We start from the raw sequence: 23,664 nt of genomic DNA on the forward strand, positions 1-23,664 counted from the left end.
TTAGCCCGTTGAGCTATAGGCGCTGAGCCGTGACCACTGTTTTAATGTTTCCTTGTGAGTGTTGGTGTGTTCAGAAGGAATACAAATTACAAAATTCTATGTGATGATGAATTCATTAGGAAATGGTGCTGTGTAGGTATGAGGAAGGATTCGAAAAATTATAGCTTGATATATATTCTAAAGAGCTATAATTTTTAAAAATAAATTTATTTAAAAAAATGAATCTTACTACATTAATAAAAATACGCTTCTTTCATTTTGGCTTGTGCTGAAACTCTGAATACTGCTGACTATAGCTCAACATCTTTTGAAACATTTGAGCTAAAGTTGTATTCTTCTTCTGCTCCCATCACCAATGTAGTATCTTATTTACTAATAGCACTAATAACCCTTCTGGAAGAAACTAAGAAAACTGAGCTATTTTTCCTAATAATGTATTGGAGCACAAATCAAAGAAGAGTATAAATGATAAGTCTCTGCTGGCATATGATACTATTTCTTTCTCTTGCTTCTAAAATAAAATTAACTTCAGAGATGGTACCATTAAAGACATGAAAGATATTTTGAGAAATAAAGGTTCATAGGATAATCCTTAGGACACTAAAATGAAGAAGTCAAGGTAATGGAGAAATTATAGGCCCTGTAGTCCAATGTCTTCCATAGGAGAGGACTGTAGGTGTGACGAAGGCTGAGAGTTTGCCCATAGGGAATGGCTCAGCCACTGGCTCAGGCTTGAACTCAGCCACCTTGAACAGCCTTGGCTCAGCAACTGGCTCAGTCACCTTGAACAGTCACTCAGCTTTGGCTCAGCCACCTTGAACAGCCACCACTGATTCTGAACAGTGCTGTTCAACCTTTTAATCCTGAGTTCAGAGCCACTGTGCCTTTGTGCAAATTAGAAAAGCCACTTCCTTTGTGCTGACTTACAGAAAGGTGACCTTTCTTGGCTAATTCAGCTCAAGGACACCTACTTTGTCCATCAGGAGCACTGGCTAGGTGACAGATCTACCCATCTCTCTGGCCGAGTGCCTCTGTGCTAGACATAAACTGCACAATACAGAGAACTTATGAGTTGACAATTCCTTGTCATTTTTATCCATCAGAGATAATGTTTCCTTTGTAGTAACACAAAGTAATTTTTTACTGAGACATGTGGAGGCAGTTACCCTGTCTGCCCTTGATCTCTATTGTTCCTGATAGGTACATCCCTTGCTTTAGTCACTCTAGACCTTTCCATGGTCATTATCATTATCATGATCAGAGAGTTTTATCTGCACGCAACCTTGATCTCTGCCAGCTCAGGGCCCAGACACCAGATAATTTACCTCCTGGGAAGCATTGCCAAGAAAGTGAGGTTTGTGGTCACTTTCCTCTTATTTCTCTTAGGATCATGCTTCTGACTTTTGACCCTTTACCAAGTCTCTTTCTATTGTTTCTCTTTGTCTATTTTGGGCTCTACTTGGAGCCTTCCATTTCTTGGAAATGCCTCTTACCATTCAAGAGAAAGTTAGACAGTCGGATAAAACTGTGTCACAAAAGCTGCTGGTAGCCAGAGGCATCACTTCTTCCTGCATTTTAATAAAAAGCCACATAGTAAATGTTAATGCATCATGTCCAGCCAGAAAAACAAGATAATTCTGGGTGAAATGTTCTTGTTATTACCTCTTAAATAATGAGTGTATATGGCCAATCCTGGGTCCAACACTCAGCTGTGATTTAGGAAGTTGGGACTTTACACCTGGGGACAAGGCAGAGTCATCAGTGGGGGTTATGCAGGAAGGTGATATGATTAAATATGTATTTGAAAAAGGTCATTCTGGCTGGAGTGGGAGAGAGGTTGGAGGAAGACAAGAAAGAAGGCTGTGTTAGTACAGGTTGAGCATCTCGAATCTAAAATACTGGGTACCAGAACTGTTGTGCATTTCAGATGCCATTTTAGAATATTTGCATTTTACTTACTAGTTGAGTGTCCCTAGTCTAAAACTCTGAAATCTAAAATGTTCTAATGAGCATTCCTTTGAGTATCATGTTGGTGCTCAGAAAGCTTTATGTTATAGACCATGTCAGATTTTGGATTTTCAGATTACGGATATTCAATGTGTATGTAGACAGACAGTTAGTGACCAGACCTAGGGAATTGGCTGTAGGAAATTGAAGGATGCTACAGTATAATTTAAAGACAAGAACAAGTGGATGAGACGTTTCCTGACTTGGAGTAGATGATGGAACACCAAAAAGAGCAATATATTTGAGAGACAATATATTTGAAGGTGGGCAGGATGGATTCTGTTTTGAACTTATTAAGTTTGAAGTACCTATAGGAAAGAAAATGATATCTCAGCATCTATCAGCATCCTATTCTGAATGAATTTTAACAGCAGACCAAGAAATGCTTCATGTCCAAACCAAATCTTGTCTGATTTTATTTCAGCCTATTTCCTCATAGACAGCCAACATCAGCCACACGACATTTCTCACCTCTAACCTTGTTTTCCTAAGTACATTTTATGTAGTATTTGCACTGAAGGGGCAGGGGCTGCCAGCCGTGGAAACAGTGTTCAAAGACGTGTAAACTGTGGAGACTTCAAATCTCCTGTATAGAAAGGGCACATGGTGGTAATTTCATAGGAAAAAGAAAATAGGTGAAGGAAAAGTCTAGCTTACATTTTTTGAAATTGCATTTGTCTTGCAATCCTTTCTGTTTATTTGGAATGGGATGATATAAATCCTTCTCTGATTCCAGGGTCCATAATACGTGGGAGCCGATCTAAATACATATTTTATTCTTTCAGCTATATCTAAATATAGTAGTCTGCATCCCTCTGTACCTTTGGGTTACATATCTTTATCTTTTGCCCATCTTTATAATCACTCCTTACTACTTCATATTACATATCCATTTTTACATTCCTGTGTCAATTTAAATTCCTTTAAATTCCTCCAGAGTGTCAACTCTCTGAGACCAAAGACTTTATTCACTTTATTCACTCTTTTATTTCATAGATATCAGCTTCTTTCATCTTTTTTGTCTCTATTCCTGATCTCTTATTTGACTTTTACAGTGTTCCTTAAAAAATTACTATTCTTGGACAGTTTTTATTAGTGTATTGTCAAGTTTTACCCACAAAATCAAGGGAAAAAATAGACAATTTAAAATTTTTTTGAATAAAAATGGCATTCAGCTATACCATAATTTTAAAGCCCATTTTGTATTGGATTTGAAAAACTTTACTAAATTAAGCTTTGGTATAAAAGCAAGACATGGAAAACCGATTATCGGCATAAACATTTCTTCCTAATATCCTTAATTATTTTTAGTGTGTCTATGTTAGCCGTTTTATTATATTATTTTGCATTTTGTAACTACTTGCCACAGTTATGAGTGATCAGCACAAATATTTTATGGCTTAACTTTTGACTTTATTTATATTTTATATTTAGTTTTATGATAGCTTTTTTCTGATTAGAATTTAATGTAGAGAGGTTTTATTCCTGTGAATGTTAACAGCCTTTTGAATAAGCTATGGGAGAATTACAACGTAACACCACTGGATACAGAATGATGCTTTTAGACACCAAGACTAATAATTTTTAACAATATCTAAAAACACTGTAGGAAAAGCTTGAACCACGCTGGCACCAGGGACAGACAGGCATGAAAGATTAATGTAATCTTGCATATAATGATGCACATTCTTACACAAAAAATCCATCTGCAATGTCGTGTCAGTCAGCAGAAATCTTTGATGGGTGGATACAGCTGGGCTGTCTCTTCTGGCAGAGCTGCCCTGGAAAATGCTAAATGTGGTTGTGATGCGTGGTGCCATCTGCAGTGTGCCCATTTATCCTGTCTTCACTGGCATTTACAATGCTGCATAGGGCATCGGTGACTGTGGAGACAGAGATACGGAATGACAGATTCATTTCCTCAGAGGATCTGGGCTCCGGGGCCTCCGTGCCACCCTTCTCCTCGGGTCTGGGTCTCATCATTGGCATTGGCTTGACTTCATGCTTCCGCGGCCAACTCCTCCTCTTTTTAGTCTAGCAGTTCCAGATACACATTCTTCTGGTTTGTAAATCTTACACTAACCTTTTGCCTAATTTATTCATGTAAGGTTGCCAAAGCGATTTAGCATCGACTATTCGATGCCAGCTAATATGCCTTATTTTCAAAATACTACTGCTCCTAAGCCTCTGATTTAAAGGAAATATGTCTCATTGAGGGAATACTGAACAGACAGGCACCAAGATAGATTCTCTAGCCACTATGTGTGGGATATCCCCAAATGACTTATGTAGTTGGAGCAAATATATGGCCCTCTTTTACATAAAGCTATAAAACACGTCAGGCAACTGAATTTAATCCTCTTTCCCATGATTAAAATATAAATATTCAAGGATAAATGTTGTTTTATGACTTGACCATATGTTTATCATGTTGTTTTGCCAAACCAAGTTAAAACGTATAGATCATTGTTTGAAACTTTGACTTTGTGCATGTGTTTTTTTTAAAAATAGTAACAGAATATGAAGGACATGCCGTATCACTGCTTAAGGAATGTGAACTCCAGGGATTTGATGGGTACGTCACCTTATTAATCTATATGTATTTTATTCCTCCTGTTAGCAAATGTTTTTGTTAGTTTTTAGCCACATATTTGGGAACTAAAATTTTTAAATGTTTGTGATGTGTATGTTTAATAATTAACTCTTTTTAGTCCCTGTCTGTGGAATCATAACTAACGCTAATAGAACATGGTCATCCTCCTCTGAGGATCTGGCATAGGAAAACATACAGAGGACTCAGTTATAGTAGGGAAATCACAGCCTGCAACCTTACACTTCTGTAATATGCATAGATTTGCATCTGTAATTCTTAATCCTCAGATTTTACTATATATCTAGAAAAGCATTAATGGAAGCTATTAGTTTGGTCATGTGCCATAGCTACCCTATGATCCTCTTTTACAAATTCCCTGAAAATTTTAATAGCTACTCATTGGCTAATTTATCCATAATTGGAGTAGTTTATAAAAACATGTATTATTTTTAGAATGAATAAAAGATACTAATTTTAATATCTCATAATTTAGCGACTACAATATAAGTGTTTTGTTCATAGGAGGCACTGGAAACCATTATTGCAATACGATGGAGTGCGCAGACATTGCTCACTAGCAGGCCAATGTTAGAACCACGGCAAGTGACACAAATTTAACAACCATTTTAAAAATTAGATGAATCAATTTGCTAAAGTGCCAATTTGAGAAGTAGATTTATGCAGATTAAAACTTACTATATTCCTTTAGGAAAGATTTTTTTTTTTTCCAAAGGATAGATGCTTGAGTTCAGAAAGTTGGTGGGTGTATGAATTATTTTGTCATGAGGAGCTGAGCAGGGGGGCAGCAAAAGACAGCAAGGCAGGCGGAAATGCACTTTCACCAAAGTCAAAGGCTATAACCTCTTATAAAGAACAAGTAGGTGTTAGGGAGGAAAGTGATGCAGTTACCATGCAGCACTGACGGGCTCCTTTCCAGAAATGCTGAATTTGCTTTTTGTTTCTTTTCTTTATTTTATTTTATTGGTGATGAGAAAATAGTAGCTGGAAAGGGGAAATATTTGGAAGTAAGGTATACTTCTTTAGGAAAGAATTTCATTGAGGGAAGTAAATCTAGATAGCAATATGGCACAAGGATTGGGAATCAACAATAGGAGTAGGAGGTTACTTTAGAACTTTATACTTAAAGGCAACAAAAGGAATACTATGCTACATTTAGGAAATTGTCTTGCAATTATACAGTTTAAGCAAAGGAATTGGACGTGAGTGCTGCCCACCAGCTATCTACTTATCTACTGTTATGACGGCACAGTCCCAAACTAGAGCGTATGAGTATGAGGTTGGTTGCATTGCAAATGTGTCCTTGCTCCAAAACTCGATTATATAAATGATAATAATAATAAAAAATACCACAGATTATTTGATTATTTATACCTAGTCTTAAGCACCAACACTAAGAAATGTTCAGCTGAATGGGTTATTTACAGTGTTTCACTGTTAATTATACTCTGGCAAAGATTAAAAAGACCTTTGCTGAATGAACAGTATTGCTCAAGCGTAGTACAAGTATTGTAATATTTTTTCTCTTTATCTGAATATATTTAATTCTTATTTATTTGTTCTGGCAAGTGTTGTCACTTTGTAGTGTGGTGCTAAAATGTATATAGAGCTTCAGTTATTACTCCACAGTTGTTGTTTAAACCAAATAGTTTGGCCTCACCATTGTCTGAATTGAGTTCTGTTATTTAACTGCTTCTAAATGCTACTGAATGCTGATTTATTTCAGACTTACAATAATTTAAATTTTCTATTTGAAGTCCTCTGTGTTCCAAGAACTTTCCAATAGCTCCCTTATTTTTGTGTTTAGTTTTTTTTTTCAGTAGAAGCTGATCTAGTAGTTGTGATAATTATCTCAATAAAATGGTAATTTTGAGTCATTGTACTTAGAATTATCCAGAGGAGTATATGAGGAGAACATGGAAATACAGTTTCTTTAGGCACTTCAGAAGAACAATTTCATGCACAAGTAAAACTAGTTTGAAAATGGAATGTTGTGCATTGGTGGGTTTTTTATACCTGAACCTGTTTAAAAAGTGGCTATAGGAGCATTTTATTTGAAATTTATAGAAAAGATTGAAAGACTAAGGTAACCCCAAGATGCCGTAAGATCACAATCCTTTACAGACTGAAGCATTCCCCTGACTCTGGGAGAACTATTCATAGGAAGTGATAGGAAAGCACCTAATGCTTTGGTTTCTAGACACAAGCTGGACAGATTGATTCAAGAAAGGTGTTTGTTTGTTTGTTTGTTTTTATTGAGACAGCCTCTTACTCTGTTGCCCTTGGTAGAGTGCTGTGGTGTCATCATAGCTCACAGCAACCTCAAAGTCTTGGGCTTGAGTAATCCTCTTGCCTCAGCTTCCTAAATAGGTGGGACTAATGGCACCTGCCACAACACCTGGCTATTTTTTGAGAAACTAGGTCTTGCTCTTGCTCAGGCTAGTCTCAAACTCCTGAGCTCAAGCAGTCTACCCACTTCACCCTTCCAGAGTGCAAGGATTACAGGCATAAGCCACCACGTCCAGCCTCAAAGAAAGGTTCTGTATATAATATTCAGTACAGCAGAGTGATTTGGTAAATAATGTTTGCAATTTGGGAAATAAAATTTAAGACGTATTATTTGCTAAGATTTTGAGTTACAAAAATGAGCTACCTATGTTTCTATGGAGACACATTATGATATATTTCTAAAGCCAACAGAAATGGTGTCTCAGTCCTTAGGACAGCTGGAGCCTCACTCCAGTGTGTTCTAGTGGTCCACTGAGAAAACTCATAGGAACTTCAGATTCAGTATTGCTCCCTACTTATCTGAGCATGGATAGGAAGTTTTATAAAGGGTAAAAAAGTACAATCATCAGCCACGTAGAATTGAAGCAGTCCCAGTTGTGTTTATGAGTATAGCTTTAAAAATCTGTAGCTTTTATGCAGTTGTAAACACTAATTCTCTTTTTCACAATTTTTAAAAATGTTGAATTGTAGGGTTTTTTTTTAAATTCATTTCATCACTAACTAGACCTATAATAGTGGAGATATTTGACTAACAATATATCAGATTGACTATAATATTTTTATTACTTAGTAAAGTTTAAAAAAAAGAACAAAACTCTGAATTGAAGAACCATTTCACAGATAATATTGGTTGATCAATATACAAACACCCATTTAAAAAGTCTTTCTTATCACTCTTTAAAAAGGGAAATAAGACATTAGCACCCAGTTTTGTTTTGTTTTTTTACCTTTTCTAGACAGAATTAGTCTGTTTGGCGCCATGGCAACAAGTTTGCTTCTGAAAACAAGATTTGTCACATGCAAAAAATTAGCTCTTCTAAGGTTTATATAGAGTAACTCTTAGATATTGTTAAATTGACTCATTATAAAAGATTGAATATTTGGTGATTTTTCTTTGCCTTTTCCCATAGTATTCAGACTTTTGTGATGTTTATGTACTAAGCATATTCCCTAGATGATGTCACTGTATCTGAGTATGATTTTAATCAGGTGTCCTCAAACTACGGCCCGCGGGCCACATGCGGCCTGCCAAGGACATTTATCTGGCCTGCTGGGGTGTTTTTGCTGCTGTTGCCTGTCCTGCTTAGCAGCTGAGTCATCCCAGGGCCAGCATTCCAGCCCTCTAATGGTCTGAGGGACAGTGAACTGGCCCCCGTTTAAAAAGTTTGAGGACCCCGGAAATAATCTCATAGTTGTCAACATGGTAAATACAGTAGAACCTGTGTAAGTTGAATACCGAAGGGGCTATAACAAACTAGTCAGTGTATAGAGGTGATCAATAAAGGGAACTAGGCCTACTGTATTGAAACATACCTGTGGTGCATGTCAGGTCTATGAAAATTAGGTCAATTAAAGAGGTGGTCAATGTAGGGAGGTGATCAACTATGGAGTATCTAGTGAGGACTTAATCCAATTCATTCAATTTCATGTTAGTTCTACTGATAAACTAATTGTCAAAATAATAAAATTCTCATAGGGCTATTTTTATTAGGTTTCACATATAGACAAGGAGTATGAGGAGTAATAGTGCAGTCTCTATGGCCACGTTGTTAGTTCATGTCCATGTTCTATCACTCACTAGTCGTATGACCTTGGAAAAGTTACTTCAACTTTCTATGCCTTAGTCTCCTTATCTGTAAATTAAGGGTAATAGTCTCTATTCTATACAGTTATTGTTCAAATTAAATGACTTAATACATGGAGAGTGCTAAGAAGAGTGCTTTATATACATAGTAATTAGTCACTAAATGTTTCCTTACTGTTAGAATTATTATATTTGTATTAGTTTCAAAAGATTTAACATAGAATGTGTGCTAGCAAAATTTCAAAGATTTGGCTCAGTGCCTATAGCTTAGTGAGTAGGGTGCCAGCCACATATACCAAGGCTGGAGGGTTTGACAACAACAACAATGACAACTGCAACCAAAAAATAGCCGGGGCATTGTGGCTATAGTCCCAGTTACTCCGGAGGTTGAGGCAAGAGAATCGCTTAAGCCCAAGAGTTTGAGGTTGCTGTGAGCTGTGATGCACTTTACTGAGAGCAACATAGTGAGACTCTGTCTCAGAAAAAAAAATTTTTTTTCAAAGATTTTTGTAGCAGAAGAATGGAAAGGCCGTCTCTGTTAACTCTAGCAATGGAATAACATATAATGATATGTACATACTATAATTGTGTGCAGGATTCTAGGAGTCAAGGGTTGTCATCCTATGTAGTTATTATTAGTTTATATATTAGGCCTTTGGTGTTAAATTAGATTTTTTGATAACTTTATTGGTTCTGTTAGGTCACACTCATATGTCAGTACATAGGCAAGTAGGCATGGGGGTTATGCTTGAGTTTGTGGAGTGTTTGGAAGTTTCATGGAGATTTTTGAAATCAAACCAGTATGGTTCAAATCAAACTTTGGTTTTCCCATTTATAAAGATGGGAACGTTGCCTATTTTTCAGAATTCTAAGAATTTAGTAGAAAAGAATAAGCATACCCTCTGATGTATAGTTTGTCCTCAATAGATACTATCTTCTCTGAATCAGTGGCCACATTGTGAACCCCCAGAATCAGTTCAGACACAAAAATACTGATAATCAAAAATGGCCAGGATCATACCCTGAGTCTCCTCTAACCAGAGTGGACTTGGATTGCCTAGGTTTTGTGGAGCCATAGGTTCTAACTTAAGCTGGTGAAGGGACTAGGAAGATCAGAGGCAAGTGATGGAAAAGACACTGGCATCCTCTCTGGTTACACCCTCGGAGCTTCCTTATCTGTAGGGAACAAGGAACACCTGCTGATCATAGGGTTGTTATTTGTTTTTTGTTTTTTTTTTTAGTTGCTAGTATTTGCAACTTAGGAGACTCATCCTAAAATCAGAGACTCCCCCTGAAAAATCAGATCTGGATCTGCTAGGCCTCCCACATGATGTGAGTGGGCCGTAGCTAAGAAGATGTTGCTGTGTCTTTAAACCGAACATGCTCTTCCATTCCTGCTGGGCCCTGGAAGGATTTGAGTCACTGACACTTAATTTCAGTAATGCAATATCATGTTTTTCTTGGGTAAATTGATGACATTTTGATGCTTAAGAGTATTTTGCATTTTTTAAATACAAGTGATTATGTAACAAATGTCTGATGTCTTCTGTATTACTTTGATGGATTACCCCCGCCTCGCAGTAGTCTACTTATCATGAAGTCTTAAAAATATATTAGCAGTACTATCTAGGATCAAAAGGTAGTAAAGCTAAATTTAGATGTGCCATGTAGCAGCAATGTCAAGGAGATGAAAACCAGATCATGTTTGCAATTACTACGTTCATATACTAATGGTGATTAGCAGTTCCTTAGATTAAAGCTTCGTATTTTACATGATTTTTATTGCAGTCTATCTTTTCAGGGCTTCATTGAAAATTAGCAGAATTTTATGCCTTTGGTTGGGGTTAGTTAAATGAATTGCATATGACAGTATTATTGACATTAGCGAAATGAGAAGGATATGCTTTTGGACGTTAACAGAACAAGATGCAGCTCTGATGCAAGTTAACAGGTTCAAGTGTTTTTTAACGCCTCTTAACCCTATATTTTGTCTGTTGGGAAGTCTCTAAGTATTAAATTTGTGAAGTAAGCATTGCCCGTGCAGGACCCGTACTGGCATTTTTGAAGGTGTATGTAACTGGTCATGCACATAGACTATATGAGATTGGTAAAATGGTTTGAAGTTCTGCGTTTCATGAAGTCTTACTAATCATTCTCAAGTTGTGAATCTTTTCCCTATCTTTTTTTCCAGTGTTGTCTGTGTTGGTGGAGATGGATCTGCGAGTGAAGTAGCCCATGCTTTGCTTCTTAGAGCCCAGAAGAAGGCAGGGATGGAAACAGATGGAATCCTAACTCCTGTCAGAGCACAGCTTCCACTCGGCTTAATACCAGCAGGCAAGGGAGTGGCCATGGATTTCTTAATTTGATCCTCCTACATTTTTTCCTTGTTTACTTTCTAACCTAGACAGAGTTAAATATATAGACTTTAAGTCTAAAAGATTCAGACTTCTGGCATCCTACTAGCAAACGTGAGACTTTAGACAAGTCATTTAATCTTGCTGAGCCTTAGTCTTCCAATTAAATAGGGATACCACATGTAGTATTCACTTCATCACAAGATTATTGTAGCATTAAATTAGATGGTGTGTGCAAAGGGCTTAATATGGAAACAATCAATAGATGGGATGATTAATATTCTGCCTTCTCATAAGAAGGCCTAATGGTCACACAGTATGAGATAGGAAGTTTCAAAATAAGGCCAATTTACTTAAACTGCTTACAATTCCATATGAGGTAAAATATAACTCGCATAACTAAAGCATAAACAGATAATCTCGAGAAGGTCAAAAGAATTTCTTCTGACTAGAAGAAGGATCACGGTGCTGGAGAGCAAGCTCCTTAAGGGCAAGGAATTTTATTTTTTTATCCACTGACATTCCTTCAGCACCTAGATTAAAATTTGACACAGGGACCATTCAGATGAGCTAACTAAATGAATAAATAGAAAGAAGACTTCATATTGTAAACACACTTGGATTAGGACTTAAAGTGGATAGGTATGACTTGAAAAGATGAGGAGTTATTTTCTCGACAGCAAAAATAATAAAAGCAAAGGCAAAACCCAGAAGTGTTTGAGGAATAGAAAGCAGGGTGTTCTTTGGGGGATAATGGTGTCAAAATAGGCCCAACCATGAAGGCCCCTGCAGGCCCCAGTAAGGGGTCTGAATTGTATTTGATAAGCAGTAGGGAATAATGGAATGTTTCAGGGCAAGGAAGCAACCTGATCAGACTTTGTTCTAGGAGGATTCATTTTGCAGCGTGACACAGAAGGACTAGGTGAAGAGGGTAAGAGAAAACAGAGGTCAGAGCCAGGGGAACAGTGAGATGACACTTCGAATAGACATGAACATTTTTCATAAGTCGACTACTTTATACAATCACTTACCCTATGGCATTACAATAAATGATAGCAAAGGAGATTTTTTTTTTTGTCATTTTAAAAACATCATATTAGGGCTTAAAACAGAAGATTTTTTTCCCTATGAAAATAGAAAATAATGTACATGGTTGAAAAAATTCAATAGCTCTTTGATAATAACATTGACTTAGTATGGATTTGAGTATATTTAGTATTGTTACTAAATTGACCAAAGACAAAAGCTCTCCAAATGCTCTTTTATGGTATACGGTCTTTAAGAAAAGCAAGAATTTAAAAAGAGAGAGAGATGTTTGGATATATCCTTATACTTGTAAAGGATATATATTACAAAAACCTTTTAAGTAGAAGGCAACAAAATAACCTTGACTCAAAGAGAAAAATAAGATGTACTTGGAGCCATCTTTACGGTCATTTTAGTAGTTCCGACTATGATGGTGGAACATTTCCAAGATTTCCCTTCATGACCAGCGTACGTGCTTAGGTAACTATTTCTCCTCATTAGAACTTAAATTCCTGAGGTCATTCATTACCGGCTATCCATCAGAAGTGGAAAGATGGGTGTCCCCACAGATATGTACTTGACATAAAGTGGGTAGTTGGCTACTGCTTGGTGGTTATGCTTCTGCTTTTAATCTGTAACTCAGGGTTTATAAAGGAACAGCAATGAATTGTATCACTGTTATAATTATTAAGCAGACTTATGATTTTCAAAGCATTCTGTGTATTCCATGGATATTTGTAGAAATGTCACTTTAACACTTTTTGTTTTGAAGACATAGAATTTTACCGAAGCTGGTCATTGTATCGGAGTTTCAGCTTTTCCAATTCCATCTAATAGGAGGAGAAAGTCCTGTGTGGGAGGTGTTTAATACGAGGACTCTATGCCTAGTCAGGGTTTTTAATAGAGAATGGGAACAAGAGCTAGGCAGGAAGTTTCCAAGCTGAACATGAGACAGACTGCCTTTGAAGCCATTTGCCTCCTGGAGAGAGACATCCAGAGGGAGAGTGTTCAGGAAATTACTCCACTGAGCCAACAGACGAAGCCGCTGAATTATGGTCAGACTCAAATGGATCAGATGTGGGGAAGCCTGTATTTGAACTGCTGGCCATTAGGAATGGTGTCGGTTGCTATGGGAACTGGTGCTAAGGAACTATACAGAAGAGATTCTGATTAAAAGGGGTGGGGGGAGGATGGAGAGAGAAAATGCCTGAGAGGACGTAAAAATAAAAAAGCCATCCAGTTGTTGTAAAACAAGGCTCCATCCTCATACTGATGGCTGTGAACCATATATTCCTATAGAGTTTGCATAAATAAATTCATGCTTTCCAATTAATTTGAGGAGAATAAAATATTGCCGAGGGACTGTTAATTTCTATGATATTTCAGGCAAAGAACCAAAGTGTAGGTGCCGTTTTCATGAGAATTTTAGATATGCTTGACTAGGAAGTCATTACATCACATTTATCTGTTTGGATGTGGGAGACATTAACAGCCTTATGAATATTCATGGTGTCTGGTTAATTAAGTTAATTGTTCTGCAGAAGTGCTTGCACTTCCAAGGACAATTTTTTTTTCTTTCTTCTTCTTTTTTCCCTGCCTGGTATTTCATCAGTGATGCTTTGCGTGAGCTGGTACTTCTGGCCTTAATTTCTTGTACTTGGAACATTTCAGCAGCTCTGTGGAGGGTTTGGTGGGGAAAGTTGCTGATTGTGTTAAGAAAAATAACTTTTCCAGCTAATTAAAATGTTTACCTTGAGGTAGACCATTTCTAGCTTTTGTGAGAACGTTAAAAGTACACCGTTGCTGTTTATGTGAGCAGCATGTTCTTTTGGCGTGTAGCCGTCTTTTCAAATAGAGCACAATTCCTGAAACAAAATATGATCCATCGTCCAGATTATCCACACAAAATACAGAACAATCTATTTACGATCTTACATACACTTTTTAATTAACCTTTTTCTTCACAGTGTAAAAACATTTGAAGACTAAGATGTACATTGATTGCATGATGACTAAAATGATTTTCTGACTTCTAGTCATGCCTATTAACATTGACAAGCTGTACAGAATTGAATAAAAGTTATAAAGGTGGAGAGGACACAATAATAAAAAGAGCTGTGTCTGGCATCCTAAAAGGATTTGTGTTTGGGTACACTCAGCACACTTTAACTCACAGGAAATAAACTGTGTTTTCCTGAGTCATAATACGTGTCATTCTCTATTGCACATGGCAACATTATGTTATGTGTTTTAATAGCCTTTCTAGAGGACTGCTCTTGTGGTCTATTCCTAATTAACCACGGTAATGGAGGAAATGTGTTTCATGGAGTACTGTCATCCATTGATACTCCTATATATCTCATTCTAATTATGTAGCCTTTTCCAAAACCTTTACCATAAATCTGACTGGGAAGGAAAATGGATTGATTTGTTTCTTCTTTTGTCCTCTACCCATTCCAAATTAATTAGCAATTAGATGGCCAAAGTATGGTCAGTAGAGGGGCAAGAGACCACTGGAAAGGCGTGGGGGAAGACCCACCAAGTGACAGGTTTCTACACTAAGCTGTTTGTTCTCAAATAATAGGGGCCCATATGACTCACCCAGAGAACTTGGTAAAACAGATACCCACGTTCCCTCTTCCACCCATATGCATTCTGATCCTCTGACTTAGAGGTGGAATCCAAGAATTTGCATTTATAAGAAGCTCCAGGTAATGAGGATGCCATCCATCAATGGACCATGCATTCCAGAATAGGGCCTCACCAAGTCACCTGAGGACCTTATAAACTGCAGACTCTGATTCACTATGTCTGGAATGTGTCCTGAGAACCAATGTTTTCTAAAATGTATTTATTTCCACTAATTACTGTTTTAATATCCCTTATTCTTATTTGTTTTAAGGTTGACAAAAATTATAGATATAGCATGTACAGTATAATGTCGTGAAGCACATACCCACTGGGAAGTGGCTAAGGTAAACTACTTAACATACGTACATCATTGACATAACGATCCCATATCATAGTTTATGGTAAGAACGCTACACAAAATCTACTCTGTTACCAATTTTCAAACACATGTATAATACATCGTTATTAGCTGTAGTCACCAAGTTGTATAATAGAGTTCCTGGATATATTCTTCCTAATTGAAATTTTTCATTCTTTGACCAAGTCCTTTCTAACCCTCCCCATCCCATGCTCTGACAACCATCATTCTACTCTGTTTCTGGAAGGTTAACTTTTTTGGATTCTGCATGTGAGAGAAGTCATGTGGCATCTGTCTCTCTGTGCCTGGATTATTTCACTTAGCGTGATGTCGCCCAGGTTCATCCATGTTGTCACAAGGTCAGGATTTCATTCTTTTTTAAAGCTGAATAGCACACATGGGCTGAACATCCCTACTCTGAAATTCTGAAATCTGAAATGCTGTAAAATCTGGAACATTTTAAAATACTGACATGATACTTTGATTGGAAAATTTCACATCTGACCTCAGGATGGGTCACGGTCAAAATTCAGTGAAACTTTGTTTCACGCAAAAAGTCATTCAAAAAATTGTATGAAATTATCTTTAGGCTATGAATATAAGATGTATATGAAACAAATAAATTTTATGTTTAGACTTGGGTGCCATCCCTAGATGTCTCATTATGTATGTGGAAATATTCCAAAATCTGAGAATATTTGAAGTCTTAAGAGATTTTTGGTCCCAAGCATTTTAGATAAGGATATTCAACAAGTCACATACAGCGGAACCTCTATAGTTGACCACCTCTCTACATTGACCACCTCTTTAAGTTGACCTAATTTTCATAGACCAGATGTGTACCACATGTGTGTATCAGTACAATAGGCCTAGTTTCTCATGTTGACCAATCCCACATGTTGACTAGTTTGTTATAGTCCCTTGGGTTTTCAACTTACAAAGGTTGAACTTCATTTTCTTTATCCATTCATCTGTTGATGAGAACACTTAGATTAATTCTATATCATAGCTATTGTGAACAGTGCTTCAATGAACATGAGAATGCAGATATCACGTCAACATACTGATTTCATTTCCTTTGGATACATACTAAGTAGTGGGATGGCTGGAGCATATAGTAGTTCTATTTCTGATTCTTTGAGAAACTTCCATACTACTGTTTTCTATAATGGCTATACTAACTTACATTTCCATAAAATTATGCAAACGTTCTTTTTCCCCCCATATCCTCACTAAAGCCTAGCTTTCACTTTTTTTTTTTTTTATTGCTGAGGATTCATTGAGGGTACAAGATGTGTCACACACTGAGATCCCACACCCCTCCCTCCTTCTCTCTTTCTATTCTTCCTAGCTTTCTTTTTTTTTTTTTGTAGAGACAGAGTCTCACTTTATCGCCCTCAGTAGTGTGCTATGGCATCACACAGCTCACAGCAACCTCCAACTCCTGGGCTTAGGCAATTCTCTTGCTTCAGCCTCCCAAAGAGCTAGGACTACAGGAGCCTGCCACAACGCCCCACTATTTTTTTGTTGCACCCACTGAGCCACAGGTGCTACCTCACTAGTTTTCATTTTTGATGGTAGCCATTCTAATAGGTGTAAGGTGATATCTCATTGGGATTTCCCTGATCTCATTTGCATTTCCCACCTGATTACTGGTGTTAAGCATTTTTTCATTTGCTTGTTGGCCTTTGTGTGTCTTCTCTGAAGAAATATGTGTTCAGATCCTTTGCCCATTTTTACATCAAGTTATTTTTCTTGCTATTGAGTTATTTGATCTCCTTATATATTTTAGATTTTAACTTTTTATCAGATGTGTGGTTTGCAAGTATTTTCTCTCATTGCACAGGTTGTCTCTTTATTCGGTTTATTATTTTCTTTTCTGTGTAGAAGTTTTGGTTTGATATAATCTCAGGTGTCTACTTTGCTTTTATTGCCTATACTTTTAGGGTCAAATCCAAAAATACATTACCTAGACCAATGGCACAAAGATTTTCCAGTATGGTTTCTTCTAATAGATTTATGGTTTTAGGTCTCACATTTAGGTTTTTAATTCATTTTGAGTTGATTTCTGTGTATGGTGTGAGATGAGGGTCTAATTTCATTTTTTTGCATGTAGATATCTCGTTCTCATAATAACATTTATTGAAGAGAATGTCCTTTCCCCATTGTGTTATTTTTGGGGGGCAGTTTTGTTGAAAATCAGATGATTATATATACTTGGGTTTATTTCTGGGCTCTTTATTATATCCTAGTGGTCTATGTGTCTGTTTTTATGTCAGTACCATGCTGTTTTGATTGCTATCTTTACAGTATGAGGTATATTTTGAGATCAGGTATTGTGAGACTGAAGGCTTTGCTTATTTTGGTCAAGATTGCTTTGGCTACTTGGGGTCTTGTAGTTCCATAGAAATTCTTTAGATTTTTTTTTTCTATTTCTATGAAAGAAGGAATTGGAATTTTGATAGGGATTGCCTGGGCATTTTAACAATAGTCATTCTCCTAATTCATGAACATGGTATATCTTTCCATAGTTTTATAGTTTTTAGTGTACAAGTCTTTCACATTCTTGGTTAAATTTATTTCTAAGTATTTTTTGATTGATATGATAAACAAAAATACTTTCTTGGTTTCTTTTTCGGATTATTTGCTGTAAGTGAATATAAATGCTGATTTTGTATCCAGAAACTTTACTGAATTTATGTTTTAGTTGCAACAGGGTTTTGGTGGCGTTTTTAGAGTGCTTCCTATATCACAAATAAGAATTATGTCACCGGGCATGGTGGCTCATGCCTGTAATCCCAGCACTTGGGAGGCTGAGGCAGATGGATTGCCTGAGCTCAGAGTTTCAGATCAGCCTGATCCAGGGTGAGACCTCATCTCTGAAAATAACCAGGTCTTATGGCAGGAACCTGTAGTCCCAACCACCTGGGAGACTGAAGCAAGACTTTGAGGTTGCTATGAGCTATCATGACATGGCATGCTACCAAAGGCGACAAACAAGAACAAAAACAAACAAGAACAAAAACAAACAAACAAAAAACCTCTTGTTGTCTGCAAACAGGAACAATTTAACTTCCTCCTATATAGTTTGGATGACTTTTGTTTCTTTTTCTTGCCTAATTTCTTTGCCTAGAACTTTCAGTACTCTTTCAAATGGCACTGCTGATAGTGGGCTTCCTTTTCTTGTTTAAGGAATAAGTCACCATTTTAATAAGCAATCAAGTGTTGCCACCTCCTGCTTGACTGCAGGCCACATTCTGAGCAACAGGTATAAGAGCATAACTTGCCATTTGGTGGTGGATCAGTTGAAAGCAGTTTACCAATTGGTTAAAGCGAACTTTTCTTTGCATTTTTTATTAACCTATTACTTTTTTTTCCTCACAGTCTTGATTGCACTTTATTTTATTTTTATTTTTAGTGTTTTTATTGTTGGGGATTCATTGAGGGTATAAAAAACCAGGTTACACTGATTGCATTTGTTAGGTAAAGTCCCTCTTAGAATTGTGTCCCATCCTCAAGAGATGTGTTACATTCTGTGATGCCCCACCCTCCTCCCTCCTTCCCTCTCCCTACACATCCTTCCCCCATCCCCCATTGTGCACTAAGTCATGAAGTGTCCTCATATCACAATTGAGTACATAGTATTCTTGCTTCTCCATTCATGTGATGCTTTACTAAGAATAATGTGTTTCACTTCTATCCAGTTTAATACAAAAGATGTAAAGCCTCCATCTTTTTCAATGGTTGAATAGTATTCCATGGTATACATATACCACAGATCATTAATCAATTCCTGGGTTGGTGGGCATTTAGGCCATTTCCGTGTTTTGGTAATTATAAACTGAGCTGCAATGAACAGTCTAGTGCAAATGCTTTTATGATAAAAGGATCTTTTTGTTTACAGTAATGTCTCAGAATATAAAATCAACGTCCATAATTCAGTAGCCTTTGTATATGCCAATAACAGCCAAGATGAGAAGCTAATTAAGAACACAATTCCCATCACAGTATCATCATAGAAAATGAAATACTTAGGAATATACCTAACAAACGAGGTGAAGGAATTCTAAGATATTAACAAATGGACGTATATACCATGCTCATGGCTGGGAAGAATGTTCAATGTTGTTAAAATGTCTATACTTCCCAAAGCAATCTACACATTCAATGCCATCCCTATTAAAATACCAACATTATACTTTCAAGACTTAGAAAAAACTGTCTTCATTTTGTATGGAACAAGAAAAATAAACATAAACTGTATAGCTAAGGCAAGTCTTAGCAATAAAAACAAAGCTGAGGGCATCAACCTACTTTTCTTTTAATTATTTGGGATTTATTGAGGGTGTAAAGAATTAGGTTACACTGATTGCATTTGTTAGGTATAGTCCCTCCTATGTCCTGCCCCCAAGAGGTGTGCCCTACACAATAACCTTCCTAACCCTCTCCCTTCTCTCCTCTTCCCAATTCCTCCATCCCCTATCCCCCACCTGGCTTAGTTATTCCTATTTAATGATAATAATTAAACATACTTTAAAATACTTATTTAATACTTACATAGGTAACTAATAGTTATGATTTTAATATCATCTTGGTTGATAGTGGCTGAGCTACCTCAGTTTCTCTAACTGAGCAAACTCAGCACATAAGAGTTCAAAGTAATGCAAATCAAAGTTATTATGCATGAGCACATAGGAAAGCAGCTCTCAGCTATTATTGGATTTCTATCCATATTCTTTAAATTCAAGAAAAAATTGGAGCTTTATTCACTTTCTGTTTAAAATTATTAAACCATATCCTAAGAGGAGCAAGCTGGTATTTTCCCTTCTGAAGCAGGTCCATAGCTTACATTTCAGTCACAAATGAACATTATAGGGGCCTGACTTGGGAAGTTCCTTCCTTCTGAATGCTGGAGGGAAAAAAATATATGTGAGCCCTAACCTATCCTAATGATTATGAAAACAAGAAATTACAGTGTCTCACATATAAATCTTCATACATGGAAAATACCATAGCATTAGACATTTTCATCTAGGAGACAGTTTGTCAGATTAATAGAGAGGATTCCCATTTGAGTGACAGCTTGTCTCTCACAGTCATTAAGTGTATTTAGAGTATGCTTGGGCTTTATAGTGATTTTCTATTTTTTCATAGTGATTTAGATTTTTCCTTTATTAAATTATGCATTTGTCTCTTTTGCTAGAACCATTGTTCTCCTCTTGGTGCTCATATTGATATAGAAGTGAAAAGCCTGGGCAGCACCTGTGGTTCAGTGAGTAGGGTACTGGCCTGATATACCCAAGGGTGGCGAGTTCAAACGTGGCCCCGGCCAAATTGCAACAAAAAAATAGCCTGGTGTTGTGGCAAGTGCCTGTAGTCCCAGCTCCTGGGGAGGCTGAGGCAAGAGAATCATCTAAGCCCAAGAGCTGGAGGCTGTGAGCTGGACGCCACAGCACTCTACCAAGGGCGATAAAGTGAGACTCTGTCTCTAAAAAAAAAAGAAGTGAAAAGCCCATTCATTAAAGTTGGATGGAGTAGGCTTTGATATAGCTAGTATTTTGGTGTAGAAAGTAAACATTTATGAACAAAAAACCTTTAAGCAGATATTATAAACTATTTTTTAATTTTTAAGTAATTTAAATATTTAACAAGTAATTCTGCAAATGTGCAGAATTGCACATGCTGTGCATAAAACTATGCTGTGAATAGTTGCACAGCAACTATGCACTATGCTGTGAATAAAAACTAACTTCAACTAATATTTTCATTGACTTTTCTGACTTTATAAACTTCCATTTATTTTTCGTCTGCATATACATGATGACACCTATATAAAAGTAAGAACAAAAGTTAATTTGAATCATATAATGTACTGATAATGCATGTTTTAAAATTATTTTGCCAGGATCTACCAATGTATTGGCACATTCTCTTCATGGAATCTCTCATGTGGTAACTGCAACTTTGCACATTATAATGGGTAAGTATTCTTCCAAAGAAGTTTGTTTTATAAGGAAGTTTTTATTTATATAAAGAAGGCTATTTTAGGTTTGGCACCCACATCTCAGGGCGCCGGCCACATGCACTGGGCTGGCAGGTTTGAACCCGGCCTGGGCCTGCTAAACAACAATGACAACTACAACAAGAACAAAAAAAAAAAATAGTTGGGCGTTGTGGCAGATGCCTATAGTCCTAGCTCCTTGGGAGGCTGAGGCAAGAGAATCACTTAAGCCCTAGAGTTTGAGGTTGCTGTGATCTATGATTCCATGGTACTCTACAAAGGGTGACATAGTGAGACTCTGTCCCCCCCACAAAAGGAGAGAAGGCTATTTTATTTCCATCAGCATTTTTAAGGAAAGGTGGGTTCTTTGTCTCTCAAAGCAGAGAAACGTTTTACAAAAAACAAAAGTCAATTAGGCAAGTCTTTAATATTTGGACTGCCTGTCTTAAAATACTTTATACAGAGATGTGAATGAAGTTTTACTGCTAATATCATCTTGTTAGAAAAAATATTGTGATGATCCTGGAAATTACAATTTTATAAATATATGAAGAAAATTCATGCATGCTACTTAAGTATATCCAACACTGATGCTTGACTGTATCAAGACTAGAAGGATGTTATTAAATGAAAAAATGTATGAGAAAAAAATCTCAGCAAGTACGGGTTCATATCCCTTTTATTATCCCTGTTGATAGAAAGCAGATAAGTTCAGATAATTGCAACACAAAACTATTGTTAATCTGAGGTTACTTCAACTTCACATCCTTTACCATATTTTATATGAAATAGTAATGAGCTGCAAAATTAACTGTTCTGTGTTTCTTTCATCTGTTACTTGAACAAGTTGTAAGTGTCAATTGCAGCAGTTATAAGAGAGCTGAAGAGAAAGCAGGGACATTCATTATGGTAAATGGACCTTGAGATACTCTTCTGTACATATTAAGCTCTCTTACATTTGCTGTTTTAACACCTAGTGCTACTGTGCTCACTAGCTAACTGATCATTAATATGATATTCAAGGGCACATACAACCAGTCGATGTCTGCACCTTTAGCACTGCTGGCAAGCTTCTTCGCTTTGGGTTCTCTGCCATGTTTGGCTTTGGTGGAAGAACTTTGGCTGTAGCAGAAAAGTATCGGTGGATGTCCCCCAACCATCGGAGAGATTTTGCTGTGATTAAGGCGCTGGCCAAACTTAAGTAAGTCTTTTTCTTAAATGAAAAATTTTGTATTGTAGGATCAATGACTATTAATAACCAGTTTCATTATATTTCAGGCCAGAAGACTGTGAGATATCATTCTTACCATTTAACAGCTCTAAAGATATTCAAGAAAGGTGGGTAGAAGTTCAAGGTGATATAGATACCTGTTACCTTTCTTTAAAGTATTAAACATTTTGACACAAATAATTTACCAGATTTGTAAATATATACACAACACAAAAACAACCAGTATATATATATATACTACAACCAGTAGTTTATTTTATTACATATATCTACTGGTGAAGGATATAGAATTATGAAGTCCTATAGGTCTTAGTAGGCATTTAATTTGGTTTCTGTCTTTAGAAAGAACCATTCATTCATTTATTCATTCCATAGCCATTTATTGAGTGCCTACTATGTACCAGCCATTTTAGATACAATAGTAAGCCAAACAAACAAACAAACAAACAAAACCACAGTTTGGCCCTCAGGAGAATTTTAGTCATATGGAATATAAATGTTAATTAAGGCACACTAAGGAAGAGTGCTAGTTTTTTAAAAATATAGAAAATCATTGTTCCTTATAATACTATTTGTCCTTTTTTTACTATTTAAGAGACAGGGTCTTGCTGTATTTTCCAGACAGAACTCAAAATTCAGAATCGGGGGATCTTCCTACCTCAGCTTTCCAAGAAGCTGGGGCCACAGGTGCATGCCACCTTATCCAGCTTCTGTTTTACCTTTAAATAATCAAAGCATTATACTGTGGTCAGTAACAAAATTGTTTCCATATTTTTAATTACTGTCTAATTAAAGAAAATATTTAATATAGGTAATGAGGAGTTGTCTAATTTTCTCATATTTAATATATACCACTTTTTTATGTGACCTTTTTTTGTTTCTTTGATTTCTCACTTTTAGGAAGGCACAAGGATCTCCCAAATGTGGTAAGTCCAAATCTATCTCCTTGGGAAGTAAGCTAGGCTCTGTTGACCTTTGGCTCTAGTGAGGGAAGGTAACCAATCACTTGTTACCCTTAGACTGTGATGATCCCTGGCAGATGATCCAGGGTCAGTTCCTGAATGTCAGCATTATGGCAATTCCTTGCCTGTGTTCAGTGGCACCTAGAGGCTTGGCACCTAATACCAGGTTAGTAAGTATTTTTATTGAATCATTGATACGTTTCTTAATAACCAATTTCCCCCCCAATACCCAAATAGCTCTTGGATAGCTAGAAACTAATTAGGAGATAGTGCCTCCTTCTATAATACAAGAGATTCTACGGGTTTCGTTATCACAGTAGGTTGACAGCAACTGAACTAGAAAAACTATCAATCACTGACCTTTTAATATCACTGAGATAATATTCCCTG

The 23,664-nt window shown here is 36.7% G+C and overlaps 1 protein-coding gene across 1 annotated transcript in view; it reads left to right on the forward strand.

Moving 5' to 3' along the window:
• The window catches only part of CERKL (ceramide kinase like), a 117,235-nt gene that overhangs the window by 83,071 nt on the left and 10,500 nt on the right, over positions 1-23,664 (forward strand). Inside the window, 9 exon segments of the mRNA XM_023514167.1 lie at positions 4,519-4,582; positions 5,123-5,139; positions 5,142-5,199; positions 10,903-11,045; positions 20,986-21,060; positions 22,105-22,282; positions 22,360-22,419; positions 23,213-23,238; positions 23,332-23,440. Of these exon segments, the coding sequence (XP_023369935.1) occupies positions 4,519-4,582; positions 5,123-5,139; positions 5,142-5,199; positions 10,903-11,045; positions 20,986-21,060; positions 22,105-22,282; positions 22,360-22,419; positions 23,213-23,238; positions 23,332-23,440 (730 nt within the window).

This window comes from Otolemur garnettii, unplaced genomic scaffold (assembly GCF_000181295.1).
Source record: "Otolemur garnettii isolate 467f Iridium unplaced genomic scaffold, OtoGar3 scaffold00048, whole genome shotgun sequence".
Taxonomy (NCBI): domain Eukaryota; kingdom Metazoa; phylum Chordata; class Mammalia; order Primates; family Galagidae; genus Otolemur; species Otolemur garnettii.